This window comes from Anser anser, assembly GCF_964211835.1.
Source record: "Anser anser genome assembly, chromosome: 1".
Lineage (NCBI taxonomy): Eukaryota > Metazoa > Chordata > Aves > Anseriformes > Anatidae > Anser > Anser anser.
Genome location: NC_139720.1, coordinates 148,268,992 through 148,290,518, shown reverse-complemented (window position 1 = coordinate 148,290,518; position 21,527 = coordinate 148,268,992). Strand labels below are relative to the sequence as shown.

The following is a 21,527-nucleotide window of genomic DNA, read 5'->3' as shown; positions in this document are numbered from 1 at the left end:
AAGAACTGGAAAGAGTATACAGACGTAATTCAGTGTGGCTGCTTCTACTGCGGATGTGCAGCACTGCACCTGCAATCAAAAACAGACGTAGAGATGGAGCTTGAGAAAAACAAGAGCTGTTTCTTTGCCAGGATTCTGTTGACTCCATCAAGTTGTTTGTGGTCATTTAAAGATGTTCACGGAGGCATCACCCATTGAATGCTACTGTTTACATGACATGAAAGAAGAGATAGGTGCAGTCTGCTTAGATTTGCAACGTAATACTCAAAGAATACTACCGTCTTTAAACTGCTAAGTAGTTTGCTGATGCTGTACAGAGCAGAGAAGAAACCCTTCTAATACGAGCTTTTGTTGTAGTAATGCCGATGGCAAGGGAAAATATTCTGATTATTTTCCTGGAGATAGAGGCTGTGGCTGTTTGGAAAACGCTGCATTACACCATCTGTTTCCTTCTGATTGTGCTCCACCGCAGCCATTGTTGTGATTAATTTCGTTGCTTCTAGGCACAAATTTGAGTGCTCGAAAGAAGATTAAAAGCTTGTTTTACGGAGGGGGATGTAGCTAATGGGTAGCTTTCAGTTGGATTGTGTGTACTTAACAACTTTACAACTCAAGTCATCAGTCTTCCCTGTGCTTTAGGTACACGAGGGAAGCAAGGATGGCGTCTTTTTGCTTCGCTGTAATAATCCTCTGCACGAATTGTTGGTGAGATGGCCACCGCGTGCCACTAGCGTCACAGCACACCACCAGGACAGTCACCTTTCTAGCTGGTGGCTCAGCTGCGGGAAGGTGATGCGCAGTCTCACCCACCTTCCAGTCCACGGTCGGACCGGTTGCTGCCATCAGGAGGCTGCTGTGTCCCAAAAACCCGAAGAAGGAGTAGCCTGACGGACAGGAGGACTGTCCCGCTGGCTGGCAGCCTGCAGCACAGGCCACATCTCCAGGCCACATCCACCACCTCCGCTCAGAAGCTCAGCAGCAAGGAGCACGTTGTGGTGGTGTCTCTGGGGGGGTCATTGTTTCACTGCATCTGTCTCACCGTGCCCCCAGGCGAAGAGCAACCCCATAAAACGGGAGATTTTGTCTTATATTGATGCCGCACCTATTTCAGTGCCATCCTCTTTTGCATGAACACTGAATGTGTAATATAGTGGTTGTGTGTATCATGGTAGTTTTCCACCACTGGGATGTTCCCCTCCTTTCTTCCTTCCTAGCTTTTAATTCCTCTGTTACTTAAATGAGCTTGGCAGGCCTTTGATCCAGGATGAGTAGCACAGCTGCATTATGCGGTGGTCCATCTGCTTATTATAATGAATTTGGAAAACAAGTGACATTTGCATGAAATGCATTAATTCTTATTTACTTGTCTACCTCTCTTGATCATTGCATTTCAAGAATGACACATTTACCTATGATTTCATATCAGAAGTCAAGCATTTTATCCCTTGCTAGCCAGGTACATTCAGGCTAGTGTTTCATAAGTTAATTAATATTTACTTCCATGTGACTTAAGTAAAGGTTGTCTGTTTTAATTTGCTTTCAGAATAATGATAGTTGGTAACCGTGTTTCAGAACACTTCTTCAGTTTGATGTGCACAATGGTATGGACGGGGTTGTGGTAGATCTGGAGCCATACAGGACATAGTTAAACAGAATTGAGAGGAAAATGTGACTGCCAAGTAAAGCAGTATTATCAATTTCCTCTCTCCTGCATTGAAAGAGACAGGGGGAACAGACAGTGTAGGGTTTCCTGATGTGTTTTCAGAAAGCCTGGGATTCATTTCCCCTCCCTTCCTTCCTATTAGTTGTTTGTTAACTCCCAGGAAGATTCAAGCTTTTCTTGTGAGACCTTTCTGCCTGCAGATTCTGGAGACAGGCTCGGCCTTTGAGGGGCTCACGTCTCATAGAATCACCGAATCGTTCAGGTGGAAAAAGAGCTCTAAGATCACCTGGTCCAGCCTTTAAGTCTCACCTCTGAGCAAATTCGGGGAGAGGAAGAGGAGCTTGATGATGAGAGTCTGACTCAGGGTAAATGAACGGAAGAGTAGTTTCCAATTAAGAGCATCGTATTGCCAATGGTATTTGCTTTAAATTTGTTGGCATAAAGCACAGTGGAGGCCACTGAGGGATACGGGACGCTTCAGACACAGAACTAGGAAATGCAGCAAGCGCCAGCATGAGATTTCTGCCCATCTGAGCGCTGATTTGTGAACTTGCGAGCAAAACGTGGACTTCGGCGAAAGACCTTCAACTGCCCTTCTTCACCAAAACCTCGTCTGTCTCTGTGCAACTACTGAACCTCCCCTCTCAGTAGTGAGAAGGCTGTGAAGACCCCAGCAGTAGGGCCAGCTACTCGGGATGAGAAGTGGCTTTGGAGAGCTGCGCACGGCTGGTGTGAGCTGACGGGCTGGATGCTTTGAGGGGGCTTTTCCTCAGCGGAAACAGCTGTTGTTTTGGATGAAACATTGAGAAACAGACAGTTCTGTCCTCTTTTTGAAAGTTTCATCTGCTAATCCAGCCGCTTATTAAGTTTCATCTGCTAATCCAGCCGCTCACAGTAGTCGCACCAGAGACAAGAAAATAGGCTGTAAGCTGTAGCAAGGTGTCCTATCTATCTGCTGTGTGAAGTGTGACAGAAACTGAGAGGATCTTGCAGCTTTGTGTAGAAACTACCTTGGCATTTTCTGTTCATTAACTACAAGTGATTCTTCTCTTTTCTTTGTAGTTAAAATAGGCATGGGTTTCTGAGGAAAAGCACGTCTAATCCAAATAACTGAACTGCACCTACTTCCAGTTCTTTAAATCTGTTTTGTTTTTTTATCCTTTTTTATTAGTGCTTGAATCTGACAAAGAAATCTTGTGTTCCATTGGCATTTTAAAACAAAATCAGAGTGCCTCACATTGTGTCAGAAGAGTGTAATTCTGAAGAGGTGCTTTTTTTCTTCCTTTGGTGAATAACTCGGTGAAGATACAAGAAGACGCATCCATGTCACAACGCCGGTTTTTAAAGGATGGACATGAAAGTCACTTTAGGATCCTACCCAGATTCGTCCAGTTCCTTCATAGTAGAAGGCATTCACGAAATAACACACGCCAAATATGCTCTGGTGAGGTGACTTTTACAAGTGATTGTATATTGTGATTTGCATATGCATAGAATGTTTGCACTTAAGTTTAAGCAGCATGCGAGGTGCATATGAGCAGTAAGCAGCCTAGTGCTGGACTTGCTGATTTTCACAACTCCTATGGTTCTTGCAGGAACTAGTGTTTTTTTTGTTGGTGGTGGGCTTTTGTTGTTGTTGTTGTTTTGGTTTGGTTTGGTGTGTTGTTTTTTTTTTTGTGTGTGTGTGTCTCAAAGCATCCTTGTGCAGGGATCCAGTATTTGTTATAGTTAAGAAAATATAAATCTTTATCCATATTAGTTATTACTCATGGGTAGTGATTACTCTCTATCACCAGTGCTTACAGGAGAAAAACATTATATGCGCATGCAGTTTTGTTGTTCCTTGCAGTTCCAGGTATATGATAGTACCTAACAGAGATTTGAATGCTTTACACCCCCCCCCCCTTCAGTACTCTAGAAGAACTTCACTGAGTGCTTCACTCTTAAAAAACAAGTAACTACACCCCCAAAAAAATGTTTTAACTGTACTCAAAAGCTCAGGAAGCCTCTGATCTTTGAGTGTGATGTACTAAATTTAGGACTTGCAACCATTTAGTCAATCTTAAAGTCTTGCTTCATACAGTATGTGGTATAATCATATATTAGTATAAGCGAAAATTATATAATATTTGTGTTTAGTAAAGCTAAATGTTTTTATTTCTTTCTTCCCCTAAGATAGGTTAGCCCTGACTGGCTGAGATAAGCTGAAGCAGATTTTTCGATAATTAGTGGATCCTTTCTTGGTTTTATTTGCACAGTGAGCTATTATAGTTTAAAAAAAAAAAAAAAAAAGAAAAAAAAAAAAAAGAAAAGAGAAAAAAAGATTTTTTTCCTGCTTGTTTTTAAACTAATTTGGAGCATATGGATTTGAAGTAAAAATAAGCTCAGCAACCTCTATAGTAAGTATAAATTTTTCAAGGCTTTCCAATATGCCTTTCCCTCATGTTGACACTTATCCTTGGGGACAAATTGGAAAGAGAAAAAATGCCTCTGTGGTGGTTCTTTTTGCTCACACCTTCTTTTGTGCTGTGCTCACTGAGTCATTGGTAACTTCTGAAATGCAAAGATTTCACCTTTCCTGACTGGGCATTCTTAAGGCCAAGATTTCGTACGAGTGCCAACTTTTAAATCATCAGGTTTTAACAATTAATCCCATTCAGGTCAGACCAGAAAAAGGTTTTATGTTAATTGCTAGTAATCATAATATTGCTAGTAATAATTCTTCATGGGAAAAATTCAGCCATATTTTAAATACATGGGATGCAATGTTACAAAACAGAGCAAATCAAGACCTCATCAAATTTTAGCCTTACCTTTATTTAGGATTCAACCATCACACGCTCATAATCACACTGTAGTCAAATTCAAAATGTAGCCATAGAAGTGGTCACTGCTGGCCATTTGTGAATGTTAAACCCAAGTATAGGCAAAGCTTTGACTGCATGGGTTTAATGTATTGAACATGTTCTAATATAAACAGTCCTCATTTTAGCCTACTTTCCTTCAGTTTCAGATCCCTCATACAAATTTTGTAATGCTATACAATCATCTCTTACTTGGAGGTTCTTTTCTCTATATATAGACGTGTACAGTCAGAAAACTGAATGTTTCTGTGGGAAGAAACACTCTTCTCTCCCACCCATCTGTATTAGTATTCCAAAGCTCCTTTTGATTGTGCTGCAGTCTTCTTTTTGAAGTCTTCAAGTATGCAAAAACTCTGTTTCCTCTCCTTCCTGTTACCCATTTTATGTTGACAGTAGAAAAGCAATTAGATGGTTCTAATGTTAACTTTACATATACAGTAAGATTTAGTCTATTGTTTTGGACAAAGCCATTTTATGGCCTTTTGCACTGATAAGAGTCTTCCTGCCTTCCTGGTGGCAGACTTTAATTAGCCTTCAGTGGCAGTTTCAGACCAAAAGGTACACCAAATGTAGATCAAGGTTTTAGACTGGAAAAGGAGAGGTCCTAGCCTGGGAGCAGTCCTATCCCGTAGCTGTGCTGGGTGAAGTTAAAATTTTGGCAAGCATTTATTTCCTAAGTAAATGTACTTGTGAGTCTGTGAATCTCCTGATGTATGCTTCTCTTTTCTTGTGACAAAATTAAGCTGCTCAGTCCTGTTGACCTGTGCCTCGCAGGGCTGTGTTTTATTATTAGCATCTCTGGAAACTGCTGAGAGTAGCTTTGCTCCCTGCTACTTCAGCCTTCTACCCCCATGGTAAAAAAAATAATATAGAGAGAACTCTTTATATGAACAGTAAATATCATGGTTCATAGATTGTGACCTCATTTACCTTGATGAGGGAGGCTGTGCTGGCTTCCAGTGTCTTTATTCTTCATCAGATCTGCCTCTGCTTTAATTTTAACAAAGACAATTTTATTTACTTGCAGCTCATGGAGGTTTGGGTCCATCCTCCTTGGCCTAATCCTCAGTCCGCTGCTCTCTGCAGGTGTCTCTTTCCCCAGGCTGGCTGTACTGCCTTTATCCCCCTGCCTTGGCTGAGCCCTTACTCCAGTGAAGCTTGCTCCTGGACCACAGAAGTTTGGGACTGAGCACCATACGGTGCCTCCGCAGGCAGGGCCCAGGCTCATATGGCCGGGACTCAACATTAGACAGGAGAGTATCATAGTCTCGGCATCCATCCCTGACTGAACATCTTCCGCAGGAGAGTGGGACAGCGGTTGTAGAGTTTGTGGAGGACGTCAGCCCTGGAAACACAGGGCTTCAAGCAGTCTCCTGTGGGGACACCTGTCACCCCTCAGGAGGGGAGGTATTCCAGGGTGCTGGCCTGCCACAGCCCATTGCAATGGGGTGGTGCTAACAGAGCATCCTCTCAGACTGTTCATATTCTCACTTGTTCTCTAAGTTATTAGGAACAGAAGGCCAGCTTGAGCCAAAAGCTGTAAAACAAGTCTGCCGAGTGGGGACTCCAGAGACATCCACCTTCAGTCTGTGCTGTGGTTAGCATGGACAGAGACATCTTTGGAGACATCCTGTAGTCTGCAGCTTTTCACACTGGCTTCAGGTTGGTTTTCTGATGAAGATGACTGAAGCTCTGTAGTCGTTTGCTTTCACATGTACACTCTAGGTGTGTAATGAATGAAAGAAGAGACGAGGTCCCCATGTCCCAGGGTCCTTCCAATCCAGTCCAAAGAAGTTCTGCGACAAAGTGCAGTGAGGCAGTGCCATAACTCGGGTATCTAATACTTATAGACTTGTGTAGTTAAAGAGAGTTAAGAGAAAACCTGGGTAATCCATCACAAATCACAAAGAGGAGTCTAGGGGAAGAACATTCTTGCATCTTCTGTGTCAGCTGAGGGGATGGAGACGTGTAGTGCATCACTTTCCGGAGTCACATGAGTATTTCTGTAGGGTGTTGGTCTTTCCGGTGTGGGAAGAGTATGTGGTCTGTAGTTTACAGGCAGGATAGCATAATGCACAGAAGCAGGAAATGTCATTCTGAACATATGCCAGACTGAATGTATGAATACAGTGGGGGCAGGCATACTTTGGTACCTGAAGGCTTCAACGGAGCCAAAGCGTGCCTGGAACCTGTGTAAACACCGAGATTTCTGGTCAGTGTTAAAGTCTGCCACTATAACTTTATTACTGTTAGTCCCCATGCCAGATAGGCCCAGGCTTGTAAGGCTGTGTTTGCTGTTGCTATGTTCACACCTTCATTTGCTGGCTGGATAAATGTGTTGAAAAAGGATTTATTTGAGATGTGGAGTTCACATGCTTGAATCTTCCATTACCTGCTGGAAATGCCCTTGTACTTTGTCCAGCAAAAAGTTGGAGAAGAGACTTGAGTGTTAACCCAGAGGAAAAGTGATAAACTGCACAGAAATATTAAAACTAGGGAGCAATTCAATAAAACTCATTCCAGATGGTGTTATGAATGTCTTAGTGAAAGACAGTTTTGCTTTGCCTTCTTAAAGCCTAACATGAGTGAAAATATGCTTAGGGCTTGAGCCTATAGCCTGGATATACTGTATCAGACACTGGGTATATCAGCAGTCTGCAAATATTCGGGGTGGGGACATAAGAGGAGAGCACTATAATTAAACAGATAATTACAGGTACAATGGTGCTACTGGAGGAAAATATATTTGTAAAGTCATCTTGGGCCACCTGTTGCATTTATAGAACAAAGTTCAGTTAATATGAAAGCTCTTACATTCTGGGGGTGGTTTGTTCTGAGCAGAAGAAGGGGAAGGTGGACACTTCTCTGATGCTCTTCTCTTGTGATGAATCAAAGAGGAATTTCTGTAGCAGAAATGAAGAGCTACTATTTTTTCTCCGAATGGTGTTCCTGGTTGGATTATGTGGCACAGGGTAAGTTGGGTTAACTTTATAATATTGCCTAGATCTTCTAAATGTCAACAGACTGTGCAGTGTGCCAAGTCAGGGGTGTGTAAGGTGTGTGACTGGGATCTGTGTTCTTGGAAGCATCTTGAACTACGTGTTTTGTATGTGCCAGAAAAACATATGCATTTCAAGAGTTACCAGTATAAATTTTGCTATCTCATTACTTCCTGAAAATAAATTTTGTTCCACATATTTGGAAAAGTCTAATAGCGCTTAAATTTTAAATGCCCTTTCCCAAAGCAAGTAAAATTTAATTTATGATCTCAATTTTCATGTAAACTTTTTGTTGAACTTTGTCCTCTCAAATAGCACCCCCCAAAACTTGCTAACATTTAATTTCTGTGGAATGCTTAAATGAAATGATTTATTGGGCTCAGCCAAATTACCCAGTGAAAAGTGAGCATATCAGCAAAAACATTGTCACAACTGATATCCTTCCAAAGTCAGAAAACCTCCCAAGCAGTATGTCCATCAAAAGAGATCTGCTTCTTTCCTCAGAAATCAATTTCAGAACATCGTCACAAAATTTTGTAGGGCAGTTTATGCTGCTGGAATCAGCTCAATATATGTTTTCAGATAAAGAGATTGTTATTGTTTCAGAGATACCAATTCAGCAACATTGGCAAAATGTTTTTCTTCCTCCGCTCAGGTGTCTGTATTGACTTGTCCCATAAACCTGAGGGACCCCAGCCTCATTTTTTATCTTTTTTTCTTGAATTTTTGAATTTAGTGTTTTTCTTATTTTAAAATCTTTATAAGGAAATGCATGATTCGAGGGGTGGAATTTACAGTCACGATAAGATGCATGCTGTAATAGTAAGTACAAATATTTAGACTGGATGACATTATCAGCATATTCCTGAGAATAGTCGCACTTAAGGTCTCTAAATCTTACTGTTTCCTGTTTCTTGTGTGAAAAAGCTATTTGAATTCATTTTTAAATAACAAAAAAGTATAATATTACAAATTATGATATTATAAAAGTTAATATTTTAAAATTCTTGGTGCCTTACTCAATTTGTAGGCAAAAAGATGTTACTTTTCTAATTGTGCACATAATGATGAAGGAATATGTAGACTCTGGGACAGTGATGTACAGGCCACCACATTCCTCCTGGTGATGAATCCTCCAAGAAAAACGATGCAAAATAGTCATTGTGTTAATAGGTCATATGCTATTTATACGTGGCAATTCTTGTCCTACAATTCAATGAAATACTCTAAGAAAGCGTCTTTTAAACTTGTAGAAAAGATAAAAAAGTTGTCATTTCTTTGGAAAGCTTTCCTCCCTGTGTAAGGAATATAAATTCTGTGGTAGCTGCATCAGCTCTCTTTTTATCTTTCCAATTAGTCTTTTAAAATTAGTATTGTATTTATGGATGTAACCTGAAGATTTCACACAAAAAAGTGTGAGACACACGTGTGCACACACATGTATGCACATGTCATTAGAGGCAATACAAGAACTTGCTGATAGACACCTCTTCCAGTTGATCCACTGACTCTGAACTCCTCAAGAGTGTACCCTTGCTCCTTGGACCTTCCCAACCTCTGCCTATGTTTTTCTCTTTGTCTCTGTTTACTAAGATTTAAGCTATCTATGAGTCCTCTTACAAGAAGACCTTTCCTAAGAGCTGTTGTGTGATATTCAGGGAGTCAATTCATGTAAAATGAATCGTCAGAGAACAAAATCTGACTGTGTGCAGCTCTTGAAATAGGGAAAAAATGTATTGCTGAACATTAGTGCAGTTTTAAATGCCCATTTAATTAGAGGCACTAGCGTATATGGTATTTTATATATGGGATGAGTTAGGAGAAAGTTACACTTTTACCACTTTCATGGCTGCTGAAGAGCTTATGTCTTTATGAGGAAAGGAGATTTGCAAAAATAATGCAATAATGGAAAAAATTACTTACTGTTTCCCTGATGAATAAGCAGAGATACTTCAATAATTTGGAACAAAAGTGTCTTCCTATTTTTACAGCATATTTTTGCTTTTCTGGATGGAGAATTGTCAACAATAAGATGTTTACTCTCTGGGCAGAACCAGTCCTGGAGCCAGGATGTAATTTTATTTATTCCCTTTATCTTCGTCATTGTTCTTTCAAGACATTTGCAATCTCATGTGTTGTTGCAATGTTTAGCTAGACTAAAGTCATGCATAATAAGATGGTCTGTACTACTTCCTTTTACTGTGTACATTTCTAGTGCTTAGCAAAATCCTACATGATCATCAAATTAACCTCAAAGGTGAATAAAACCTGGAAAGATTGAACATACATGGCCTCTTGGTAAAGCAAGCTAAGTTAAAAGGATCAAGGTTTATTGTAGGATTTCCAGCACTTCCTGATTTGAAGTAATCCTTTTTTTTTTTTTTCAATTTCAGAACTGCTATGTCTTCTCCCAAAGCAGGAAGTGAAGATCAACACAACTTTTGTGTTTCGTTTCTTGTTCAGTGATCTTTGAAAAAAAAATCCCACAGATTCTATTTTAGTCAGCGGTTAATGCAACCTCACATACAACTTCTGTTTCTTGCACTTTGACTTGAATCTGGCATGAAACCTTCCCAAATCTTGTCAGTTGGTGTTTTTTCTAAAATTAATGGACAAAGCCTACTGATAATGTTAGTTTTCCCGTTTACTTATTCTTCTTCAGTATCTGTCAGCAGTCTTTAGTATCATTGAGAATGAGAGTCGCACACCATTTCAGTGAGTGACAGGGCTGTTGGATAGGTTAATTCATTCCTTTTGGAGAGAGGCCGAAGAACAAATGGGAGCTTCAAAGAGCGAAGGAGCCTACAGGAATCTTCTGTAGGAACTTCTTCTTACCTCTTTTTATCCCCAGGTGGAAAAATCTCATTTTTCCACTTGCAATGTTGTCAGCATGCAGTAAGTCTCAGTCCAATCTTATTATTTTCATCAGAGTATTTTCATGAGTAATTCTCTAAATGAATTTATCTTTTGTTTGATTTCTCTGAGAAATCACTTTAGAAGCCTACACAATATGTGACATACAGTTCATATGGGTATACGTCAGAGGCTACTTGAAGAACTTCTTCAAATGTGTCCTTTGGCTTTTGGAGAAGGAGTTAATTGCTTTTCAGGCTTTTATGCGAAGGAAAGATACAATCTATATTTCCATCCTTTTCTTCTTTTAGGTGAAAGTCATAAGCTTTCATGAAACATAAGCAAATTGTTTTAAGCAGGGAGTTTGTGTAGAATTACTCTTTAAATTCTCAACTTTCATGTCCATTATTTCTATTTCAGCCAAACATGCTTGTTTTAGTCAAACAATTATCTAATTCATAGCATCTTTGATGGATTCAAAAGGTTTGTACGATAAAATGGAGAGCAATCAGAAAGCCAGTTGTCTTGTGCTTAAAGAGAGCTAGCATGTGAAACAAAAATTCAAGACATTGTGTCTATCCTACTACAGAGTTGTTTTACCTTTCCAGTACTACCAGACATACAAGTCTGGTGCAAGGTTTTTGCTCCAGAAATTCAAAACACATGCTTCCTGGGAGCCCAAAACTGTACAGTTCTCCTTCAACTCACTGTCAAACTCTCTAGCTTATGTCATCTAAATCTCTAGGATTCCAGTAGCGTGTGTTCATACATTTTAACTGGATTGTGCATGTGATGCACAGGTAATGTTTTGATATCTGTCTCCATATCATCTACCACTATGGCTGTTGAAGATTGATTAAGGTCTTCAGGTACAAGTAAAGGTGTTCTCTGCTATCTTCTTCAGCATAAACTTTTCCTCCTTTAATTAGTAGCATTTGACCTTGGTACCTTCTCTTTTATTTTTTTTTCTCCCAACTTCCAGCTATTCAAAATTATGCTCTTTGTCTGTACGGTGAGTTGTACTGATAATTTTTGCAGATGTTGTCATGTGAATTTGTTAGAGTTATTTTAGGAATACTTTACTTGAAAAGAAAAATATCTAAGTGATTTTTTAAAAAGTCATCTGTGAGTGTTTTTCTATGTGATTAGAACAGGTTTTCAAAGATGAGAAGCAAAATACTCAGATGTCAGTGAAGTCAAAACATTTTTATCATCGAATCATAGAACAGCTTGGGTTGGAAGCTAGTTCCAACCCCGCTGCCATGGGCAGGGATGCCCCACACTAAATGCCATACTTTGCATACAAAAATCAAACATGATTTGTTACTTGAATCAGATAAGATATGACAGTCTCCAGATGCATGTGATGAATAATGATAAGGAGTACTAATTTAATATTTCATGAAAAGGTATCTGGTTGGACCAAACAAAGTATAAATGTTGCTTATGATGACGACTTGCAATGCTTCACAGATGAAGCAATCTGTAGACACAACAAAGCGCCTTATGGCAGAAAAGAAAATAGAACATAGATTTAATCATCTTACAACTCAAGCAACATGGCAAAGTGTATTTAAAATAGTCTGAAGGGAGATAGCTATTTTTATTCTGTGAAAAAAAAATAATTAAAAAACCCTTCAGGTTTCATGGTGTTAGGAGATTTTTTTGAGGATTGTACCCTTGGACCCAGGTATCAGCTTTCTCCCTGACGGTGCTTCAGCCATCACATGGCAGTGGATCCAGTTTACAACCTAACCATCTGCAGTTTTTCCAGGATTTTGAGTTGCAAGAATGCAACTCCATCCAGTATTTTCCATTCTGGCATGCTTCTATTATGAGGCAATTTTAAAAACAGAAAAGGCATTCCCAAACCCATCTTATCAGATGGGTTTTCAGCCATTCACCCAGTTACAGGTCACCTCAGTTTAGCCTTCTTCGGTGTTACGGAGTAACCTGGCCTATTTTGGGGAAACAAGGAGTTGTAAACAGAGTAATAACAACTGTTTTCCACATTAGATTGCTTCCTTCTCTCAGTTACAAAAGCCTATTATTATTATTGTTTACATTTAAACAATGAGAATGCTCTGTCCCCTCTCTCCCTGTCCCAAGGCACGCAAACCCAGACCCCTCACCGTCCACACAAGCTTTGTGGACTCACCACAACACAGTTCGTAGTTGCGTTGCTGCCCAAAGGTCTCCTCTCTAAACAATGGATTTGTTCGTTCTTGGATAGTTTAAGTTTTGTAAAAACAATTTCCTTTGCACAACTCCATTTTAGAAAGGAAAAAACACAGATTGCAGCCAGTACCTGCAAACAGCATCAATACTTCAAAGACAGCAGGCATCTTTTAGAGCACAGTACCAATAGCTAAGCAAGTGAGAGGAGACAAAATGGTCTAAAACAATAATATAAGAACAGAGGAAACGTGACAAAGCAGGCTTTGGGTTACAGTTTGCCAAATCAGGGAGCATGCCAGGAGTATCTCAAACAGCTCCTCATCTCTGCTGGTCCTTGGGAAGCAATAAGTTCAGGGGAGATACTCCACATGGAAGCCAGCTCAGAAGAGACCTGAATCCATTTCTCAATGTTTCATGACTCAAGAGAAACCTCAGTTGCTGGTTTATACCATTGTGCTTTAGCTGAAGAGCAGTTTCCTAAAGAAGCATTTACACAAGCTCTTTGTCAGCCAACTGCTCATGGCTGCACCTGTGAACCTTTAAAAGCCTCTGAACCTGTCCCAGCTGGGCTGGCTGAAGCTGAATACTAGTCAGCTGGTAGGAGGTGCCAGACAGACCAACACATGCTGTTTTTGTGGGCAAGCTGATGATAGAGCTGCAAGTCTTTTCCTTCCATTCAGGTACAGTAAGAGCTCCTGCTTTCTTGCCTGAAGAAGAAAACATGAAACAAGCTCAACTAGGTCATGGCTTGTTATTGTTGGTTGAGACTAGTATACTTACAGGTTTTTATTTATTTGTAGCTGAGCTGCTATTTCCTTCGTTAGCTAGTAAACTAGGGAGATTAAAAGGAAGATACCTTTCTTTCTTTTCTGCTCTAAGGAATTACATGCAAATAACATAGGGACTTGAGTACATCTTACATATAAGCTGTATCAAACTTCTTCATAGTATAGGAGAAGAAATTCCAGTGAAGAATAATCTCTGAGAGCTGCTGGAAAATATTTCCAGAATCTCAGGAGGTAAAAAAAAAAAAAGGAATATTTGTGGCACCCTCGCACCTTACTTTCCCCAAGTGCTACTTAAGAAGTCTGTACAACCTTTTTCTTAAATAGAATCCCATTTCTTGCCCTGAAATTTCCCTCAGAAATAAAGAGTGCAGCAAATAAACCCTAGCTGGGGAGTGGGCATACTGTTAATATTTTTAATGTTACTTCGATGTTCTCTTCATGTCTGAGCAGTGCCTTTGGCTCTTTGCTGATCTGATCCTTGGGGTTGTCTGGGTATCTGTAGTTGTTATACTCAGTATAGTGTGTGTGGTGACCTAAAAAGGCGTAAAAATGTGTTCAGCGTTAGCTAAACCATTGTAACGTGGGGATCAAGACAGTAGTGGTCACAGGCTGTTCCGAGTTTGAGTCGGAGAGAAGGAAGCTTTTGGCCATCCTTTGGCCAAGGATGTGAAATCTGTCCTGTTAAAAGGATGCTGCTGAATACTTCAAAGACTGGCTGCAGGATGAGACCTTAATTGAAGAAGCCTTATTTGCTTTCACCATACTGTAGGGAACTACAAAGATGATAGAGCTGCGAGTCTTTTCCTTCCACTCAGGTACAGTAAGAGCTTCTGCCTTCTTGCCTGAAGAAGAAAGCATGAAACCTTACCTTTGATCTGCTTGCCCTTCACTTTTCTTTTAGTGAAAATACAAGGGTAAAAGCCAAGTTAAAATTATGTCATGCTGATTGAGTATGCACATGGTAAGTAGCAGGTGATCTGTCCGTCCTGTTGTCAGTTCGGTTGGACGGAGAGCACCTTGTGACACTGGAAAAATTGAACGTTGGCTTCTGTGCGTGAGGGGTGGGGTGGTGTTTCTTACAGGATATACAGACTGGCAGAAACTTAAAAAAAAGATAAGAGGGAGCAAGATATATGACCCTACCAGCTGTACTGTTTTTTGAAGTTATCACTTTGCACCTCAGCTATTTTGACCTCAAGAGATAGTAGGTATTTTTCCCCACTATTTTACTGAGGGTCTTAAGCACCTGATTTTCATTGTGTCAGTTGTGAGATGGAAGAAAGACAGGAGCTGCTGGCAAACACATGCAATTTTTGCAGAGGCAACAAGAGGAAGAGCAGAGAATGGCTGGGGGCTGTCTGTAGGTTGTTCCCTACTCATATGAGTGTTGAGGATGTGAGATCAGGTGCTGTGTGTGTCATCACAAGTGGAATTTGCTCCTTAGTCTTCATTTCATTCTTTTTTATATGTCCATTCTATGTTATGAAAAGGACGTGAAGCACCAAACTGTTTCAAAAGCTTTTTGGAGCTGAGATTTTACCCCAGAACTGCCAAATGGAGAACTGGGCAGGTTTTGATTTCTGTTAATTGCAAAATCCTAATCAGATGAGGTTAGGAGGTGATGTGGTAAGGTTGCCAGGTTTTTATTGGTCTTTCCTCCTTGTTGACTAAAGGTTTGCATAATTACCTTTCTTTTATGGCTGGTGCATCTACTTTAGTTACTGCTCATCTCAAAGCAGCGCGAAGGTTTTTGAGGCGAAGTCGGAGGCTAACACTAATAAAGCACCCTTGGCAGAGGAGTGGTTTTGTTGTTTGAATCCACAACCATGCCTGTGCCGTCACACCTAGGCCAAAAGTAAATACAGTGATAGTGTAGGTAGCAGTACTTAATGAGGAAAACGAAGGCAATGCTGCTGTTAAAAAGCTTGGACTCCATACTGCTATTCCGAACAGCCCAGTAAGCATCCTAGGAAACTGCAGAAGAAGGAAAATGTCTGTTGCTTTGGGTTGATTAAAATATCAGGGACTGGCTGCTTTTTCAATCAGGTAAGGGTATATGTTTCCTGTTTGCTTCCCAAAGAATAGAAACAGGACACAGTTACAGCTGCTGTGTGTCTTTGCAGTTGTTTGTGTATTTTATAACAGTTTTTTGTAGGTCTAGTGTTTTTTTTGTAGTTGGTGGCTTTTTTAAGTGTTTTATTAAAGGGATCACTGTATTTTGTATGATACCTTTTTTTCCTTACAAATACGAAGTTAAAAGGTCAGGTATGATTGTATGTCATGTCTTTCCACAGAGAGCAACTGGTGTGAGGTTTGTCTTTTCCTACCCTGAGTCAATTTAACCAAGAATATTGTGCACTAAGCACAAGGGATAAGATATTTTGTTTTGTTGCACTGAGGTTTTTGTTTTTGGAAAGAAATGAAATTCTGTTGAGAACCTGAAGCAGCTCTCCAGGTTGGCTTTCCAGAAGAAACTAGTCTCTTTGTGTGTTCTGTTTTCTTTTTGACTGGTGGAAAACAAGCTTTGTTTGCTCTTTGCTGATATTAAGTTTTCTTTTTTTGTAAAAGAGCTGTGGAGTTTGCTGAAATCTGGGAGAGAGAAGGGGTTGGCAGTGGGAGAAGTTAAGATGTTATTTTGGGAACCTCTAAGTGGAGGAACTGGTGACTTTTGAAGATTGCTTTTTTCACATTTCTTGCATGAGTGGGAACTTGTTGAGTTGCATGGCCGTGTGATCCTTGTTGCAACGTGCATGCCTTGACCACAAAAAGTCCAAATTGTGAGTCAAAATCAAAACTGGCTTGAAAAATAAACTGCTAGGGGGATAACTGTATATTTATCTGATCTGTTATGTGGGTTTTGACCATTCTGAAGTGTAGCCTCAGAATAATGCAGGTAGACTACTCTTGAAGCATCAATAAGAGTTAAGGGCAATGGCCTACTCTGAAGGATTTTGTCTAAACTCACCAATCTGAAATGACAGGTAACTGAGGTCACCTAGCAACCATTTCTTTTTATTTTTTGTATTTCATTGGGAGCTACAAATGATCCTCCAATACTGAAGTATCATAAGTAACTTGTTCAAAAGCACGCCAACTGATTGTTTCTAGAGACGTGATGGAACGAGTGTTTTCTGTCTCTGATCTTGGACCAAAAGCAAGTTTCGCTTCTGTCTGTCCTGTTTGCTCTTTCAGGATTTTGGGGAATGATGATTTCTGCAAAAGTTGTCTTCCTTTCCTTCCTTTGTAATAAATAGTTTTGCAGCCTTTATCTGTGTTCATCAGTGTTGCAGAGCATTTTATATTATTGTTGGAACGCGTTCTCCCACAACATTTGACCTGAAGGTTTTTCTGCTTCCTGAGTGTCTTGTTAATCTGGAAAAAAATAATTGTGTACTTTAAGGGTCACAGAAAGGGTTTCCTATCGTTGATGAATTTTTATTTTATACTTTGGCTATAAATATAGGTATGACTGTGGTACAACGCTTCATTTGTTGTAATGGTCTCTGTTGGTTTGCCTTGCTTTCTGGAGTAATGTTGTTATTTGTGTGTGTGTGTACATACACATTTACATTTCAGAATACAAAGTAGACCTGCTTTTCCTTTCCTGAGTTCTATTCCTGGGATGCTTTCATCACATGTTCCTGTTGTCATTCGTTACTGTTGAGTTTTTCTTTCTGCTGCCACTAAACCCTATATCCGTTTCTCCTTATCTCTTCCATTTGCTCCTTTAATCCTACTGCTGCTATAAATAATGGGTTCCATCCTCAGGATTTTTCAGAATTTTGGTCCTAGCTTCTATCTAATGTTAGATAATGTTTATTCTCCCACATGCCTGGTGACAGGACGAGGGGGAATGGGCTAAAGTTGTGCCAGGGGAGGTTTAGGTTGGATATTAGGAAGAACTTCTTTACCGAAAGGGTTGTTAGGCATTGGAATGGGCTGCCCAGGGAAGTGGTTGAGTCACCATCCCTGGAGGTCTTTAAAGGATGTTTAGATGTAGAGCTTAGTGATACGGTTTAGTGGAGGACTTGTTAGTGTTAGGTCAGAGGTTGGACTCGGTGATCTTGGAGGTCTCTTCCAACCTAGATGATTCTGTGATAGTGGTGATTTGCATCCACTTTTAATTACAGTTTTCAATTTTTATGGGACTGCAACCTCTGGTCTACTCAATTTTGAATACTGTGTTTGACAACGTCAGCACAGAGCCAGGTGTCCTCTTTTCCTCATCTCCATGCCATTTGACCGGTCATGTTGGACTGCAGACACTTTTGTATGGGTACTGCTGCTGTTTGTGAAGTGAAAGGGGTCAAATCCATTTATTTTGCTGGCTTTTGCAGCTGTGCACAGACAGAACTGTCACCAAAGACCACAGGATAACTCCTGCGTGGTTAAGTTTGATCCAAAGAAAAAGTCCAATTTTTGTCTCGTTGACATGGAAACCGTGGTAAATCCTTCAGCACAGTGAAGGGGAGACCTATGATTATAGACTTGCAGGAGCTTGTTTAGAAAGGACACATAGGAAAGTATAAACTGATTAAAATTCAGTTCACAGAACACCAAAAAGATTTCATTTTGAAATCAGGAATTAAAACAGATGCATGATAAGAGCATTCAGTGGCCAGGCTTCTGTTGTGTGTGTGTTTGTTTTGGAAAGTGTAGTCATGGGGTTGGAGAACTATGATCCCTGATGGTGTGCTGTATTTCCTTAGAAATTGCAGTAGTCTTCTTTTTGTTTTACCTTCTGGATACCTGATGTAAGGTATGTGATCTTCAAAGCTTTGAAGTTTATTATTGTCTTATAGTGCAAAGTGTACTTTTGAGGTGTAATTTCTCAGTGTTTTTTTCCTCATTTCTTCCTGGACATATCTTTCAAAAAGATATTGCAGGATTCATCCTATTAATTGAACAGTATCCTTCACCTTTTAAGTGTTCCAGCAACTATTGGTATTACCAGCGTACTTATTTTCATAGGAAGAGTGTCTTTCTTCATGAACGGTGGTTTTTATTGCTTTTCTCTCATCACAAATTTGGATTGCTCATGCTTGCTTAAATTTAGATGTTCGTGTGCTACAGAGACCTTTTTGATGACTTAGTATCCAAATCGAAAACTGTTAAAGATGTTTCAAAATTGGTTAGTTTTGTTGTTACATAGAAATCTAGCAAGCTGCTGGTATCAGGTTAGTAAAGAAATATTTGTATAATGGATTCGTACAAGTGTGTGTATATAAACTCATTTTTAATGGAAATTGAATCTTTTGATGCAAACTAGAGAGAATTGGCAATTTTGAATGCTTGGTGACTTTAAAAAGAATGAAACCTTTTTTGCATTTGTTCTTTGAAAAACCGTCGTGAAGTATTAAAAGGAGAAAATGAGTAGGGCTTTTAAATAGTCTAGTATGCTAACGTAGGTGCTCACTGGTGATGCATCAAAATATTTAATGTCTTCACAGCTCCACCCAATTATAAAGTCTGTGGTTACAGGTGTGAGGTGTATTCTGCTAGCTTTTTTTTAGGGAGAGTGCACATTTACATTATGCTAAATATGATCCTATAAGGATGGCTTGTCATGCTGAATCACATGAAGTGTCAGTTCATCTCATTGATGTGCTTTTTGCTAGGTGCCACGCCCCAAAGGAAAAAATACATTAGTAGCTATACTTTTACTATTGACTTATCAAACTTAAATATTTAAGGTGCAGTCATAGCTTCCCTCTCTGGGTTGCACAAAACTGAAGTGACACAGCCTCTTACCCTTCATGATTTTGCATTCATCCTTCAAAAGCTTCTCCCATGATATTTTCTTCTTCTCTGTGGGCTGCAGTATTTCAATCACAGACCAGGATGAGATTGACTTGAGCATGGCAGGAGTTTTAATGTATTTTCTTGCATTTATAAATATACTCATGTCCTGATGTAGATTTTTCTTATGAGGGCTGTTGTTCCTCTGTGTTTGAATACAGCTTAAATTTTCCCCTAAGTCTTGTTGCTAATGTGCATGCCCACATGTTGAGGTTTTCCTCTCCATTTGTGTTTCAAACTCAACAATAAAGGCTAGAAAGGGGTTTTGTGCTTCAACACATTTGTTCTTTTTTGTCACTGCTGTTCTCTTGAAGCACGCAGCAAGGAGACAAGGTATTATAAGCACGAAACAAATGTTTCCCCACACACATAGTCCAAAATAGAGTGCTAAAATAAAAATGCATCCAGTTCCTGGCTGGAGCCCTGTTTTCCCAGGTGCATGTTTCATACTCTGTTTCATGGGAATATAGAGCATCTCTAGCCCAGTAAAATTTTGAGTTTTCTTTGCTAGGAAAAATCACCTTTATCTGAAATAGTGTTTAGCCGGGTGCCTGTGGCCACTTTCCTTAGAGATGATATGCCTGGGTTCCTTCCCCCTCCAGCGAACTGGGAGCAGTATCAGAGTCCCTTGTACACTGACAGAGCTCTCCACCCCATTTCTTCATGTATGTCCTTCAACCTAAGGACACTCTGAGTCCTGAAGGTGAGAGGTGAAGACATGTCTAGTTGGTTAATCGTGAAGGATAGTAGGACTGAAACAACATTGTATTTTGGTTCTCTTAGCCACAGTCATTACTAGATCTTGAGTTGTCCAGTAAAAGTACATGTAACTGTGGATTTAGGAAGTTTGACAACTAGGAGAAAGCCAAGTGGGAGCACTGAGGATGGATATTACATGCATCTGTTGCACTAGTCCCAGAAATTAGATTATTTTTGAACTAGTATTTTGTTTTCTCATGAACGATTCACTCCACTGTTTCCTCTGCTCTGAAATTTTAAGACAGCAGCCTGTTCAGAGGTTGTTGTCCATGTTAGCGTGCACATCATGAAGGGACTGTGGAATAGAGTAGTTCTGGTTGGAAGGGACCTACAAAGATCCTCAAGTCCAACCGTCAGACTACTTTGGGGCTGAGCCAAAGTTAAAACATATCAACCAGAGCATTATCCTAATGCCTCTTAAAGGCAGGCAGGCCCAGGGCATCAACCACCTCTCTAGGAAGCCTGTCCCAGTGTTTAACAATGCTCTCAGTAAAGAATATTTTCCTAACATCCAGTCTGAACCTCCCATGATGGAGCTCTGAGCCACTGACATGCATCCTGTCGCTAGATACCAGGGAAAAAACCTCCCCACTTCCCCTTCTCAGGAAGGTGCAGAGAGCAACAAGGTCGGCCCTCAACCTGCTCTTCTCCAGTCTTGACAAACCCAGTGTCCTCAGCCTCTCCTCACAGGACGTGCCTTCTAGCCCTTTTACCAGCCTCGTTTTTCTCCTCTGGACGTGTTCAAAGACCATAACATCCTTTTTATATTGTGGAGCCCAGAACTGCACACAATGTTAAAGCCAGGGCCTCACTAATGCTACATACAGTGGGAAAATGCCCCCTCTTGACCGGGTGACTGTGCCGTGTTTAATACACCCCAAGATACAGTTTGCCCTCTTGGCTGCATGCTGCTGGCTCATACTGCAGTGCTGGTGAACACAAAGGTTTACCCTTCCTTTCTGTCTCGACGGTGAGAACAAACACAGTCAGTGCACTGTAGGTGGTTCTTTCTCCTCTTCTCCATTCACATTTGTTGGTTTTATTTTATTCTTCAGGGAGTAGCCAGCTTGCCAAAATATCAGGTTCCTGTATCTTATTGAATGGGTGTGTATGAGGGTGATACGTTTCTGAAAAGGGTGTAGCTCCTCTTTCACTTGGTTTTAATCTTTGAGTGGAGACTGTAAAGCTTCCTCTTCCTCTCTTTGCATGTTTGGAAAGCACACCTATGACTGTTTTATCATTGTGTAAGACTTCCGATAACAAGAGTTAGGTTTTCATCATGCTGTGTTGCAGGTGAGACCAAACCCCTGCTGCTATTAGCAGTAATATCTAGTCAGCCAAGCATACTGCTCAGGACTCTCAGTAGCAAATGTCTGAGACTGGCTTTGTGCTGCTAAATAAGAAATGAGTATCAGTGTGTATACTTGATATAATATGTAATACATGGTGGGATTTCTAGCTGCCCTAAGACGATTCTTCCTGGAGCCAAGTTACAGTGCAAGAGCTAGAAATAAAATTCTGAGTTGTGATCTCTGCCTGAGAACTAGAGTTCAAGATGCCGATCTAGAAGCACAAACCTCCACTGACAATCCTGGAAAAGAGTGAGTATGGACTCAGAGACAAG

General features: G+C 40.3%; 1 protein-coding gene across 18 annotated transcripts in view; it reads left to right on the top strand.

Annotated features, from left to right (window-relative positions):
* Positions 1-21,527, top strand: part of MCF2L (MCF.2 cell line derived transforming sequence like) — a 161,774-nt gene that overhangs the window by 56,423 nt on the left and 83,824 nt on the right. For 2 of the 18 annotated variants that reach the window (XM_083834908.1, XM_083834907.1), the window contains exon 1: positions 1,833-3,107. The exons of 11 other annotated variants lie outside the window; for them this stretch is intronic. In XM_083834908.1, the coding sequence (XP_083691034.1) occupies positions 2,987-3,107 (121 nt within the window). In that variant the 5' untranslated portion in view covers positions 1,833-2,986. Of the gene's footprint in view, positions 1-1,825; positions 3,108-13,110; positions 13,238-13,275; positions 13,298-15,028; positions 15,392-21,527 lie in introns of those variants that run through there. 5 more of the 18 variants (XM_083834918.1, XM_083834904.1, XM_083834920.1 and 2 more) reach the window with 5 other exon arrangements.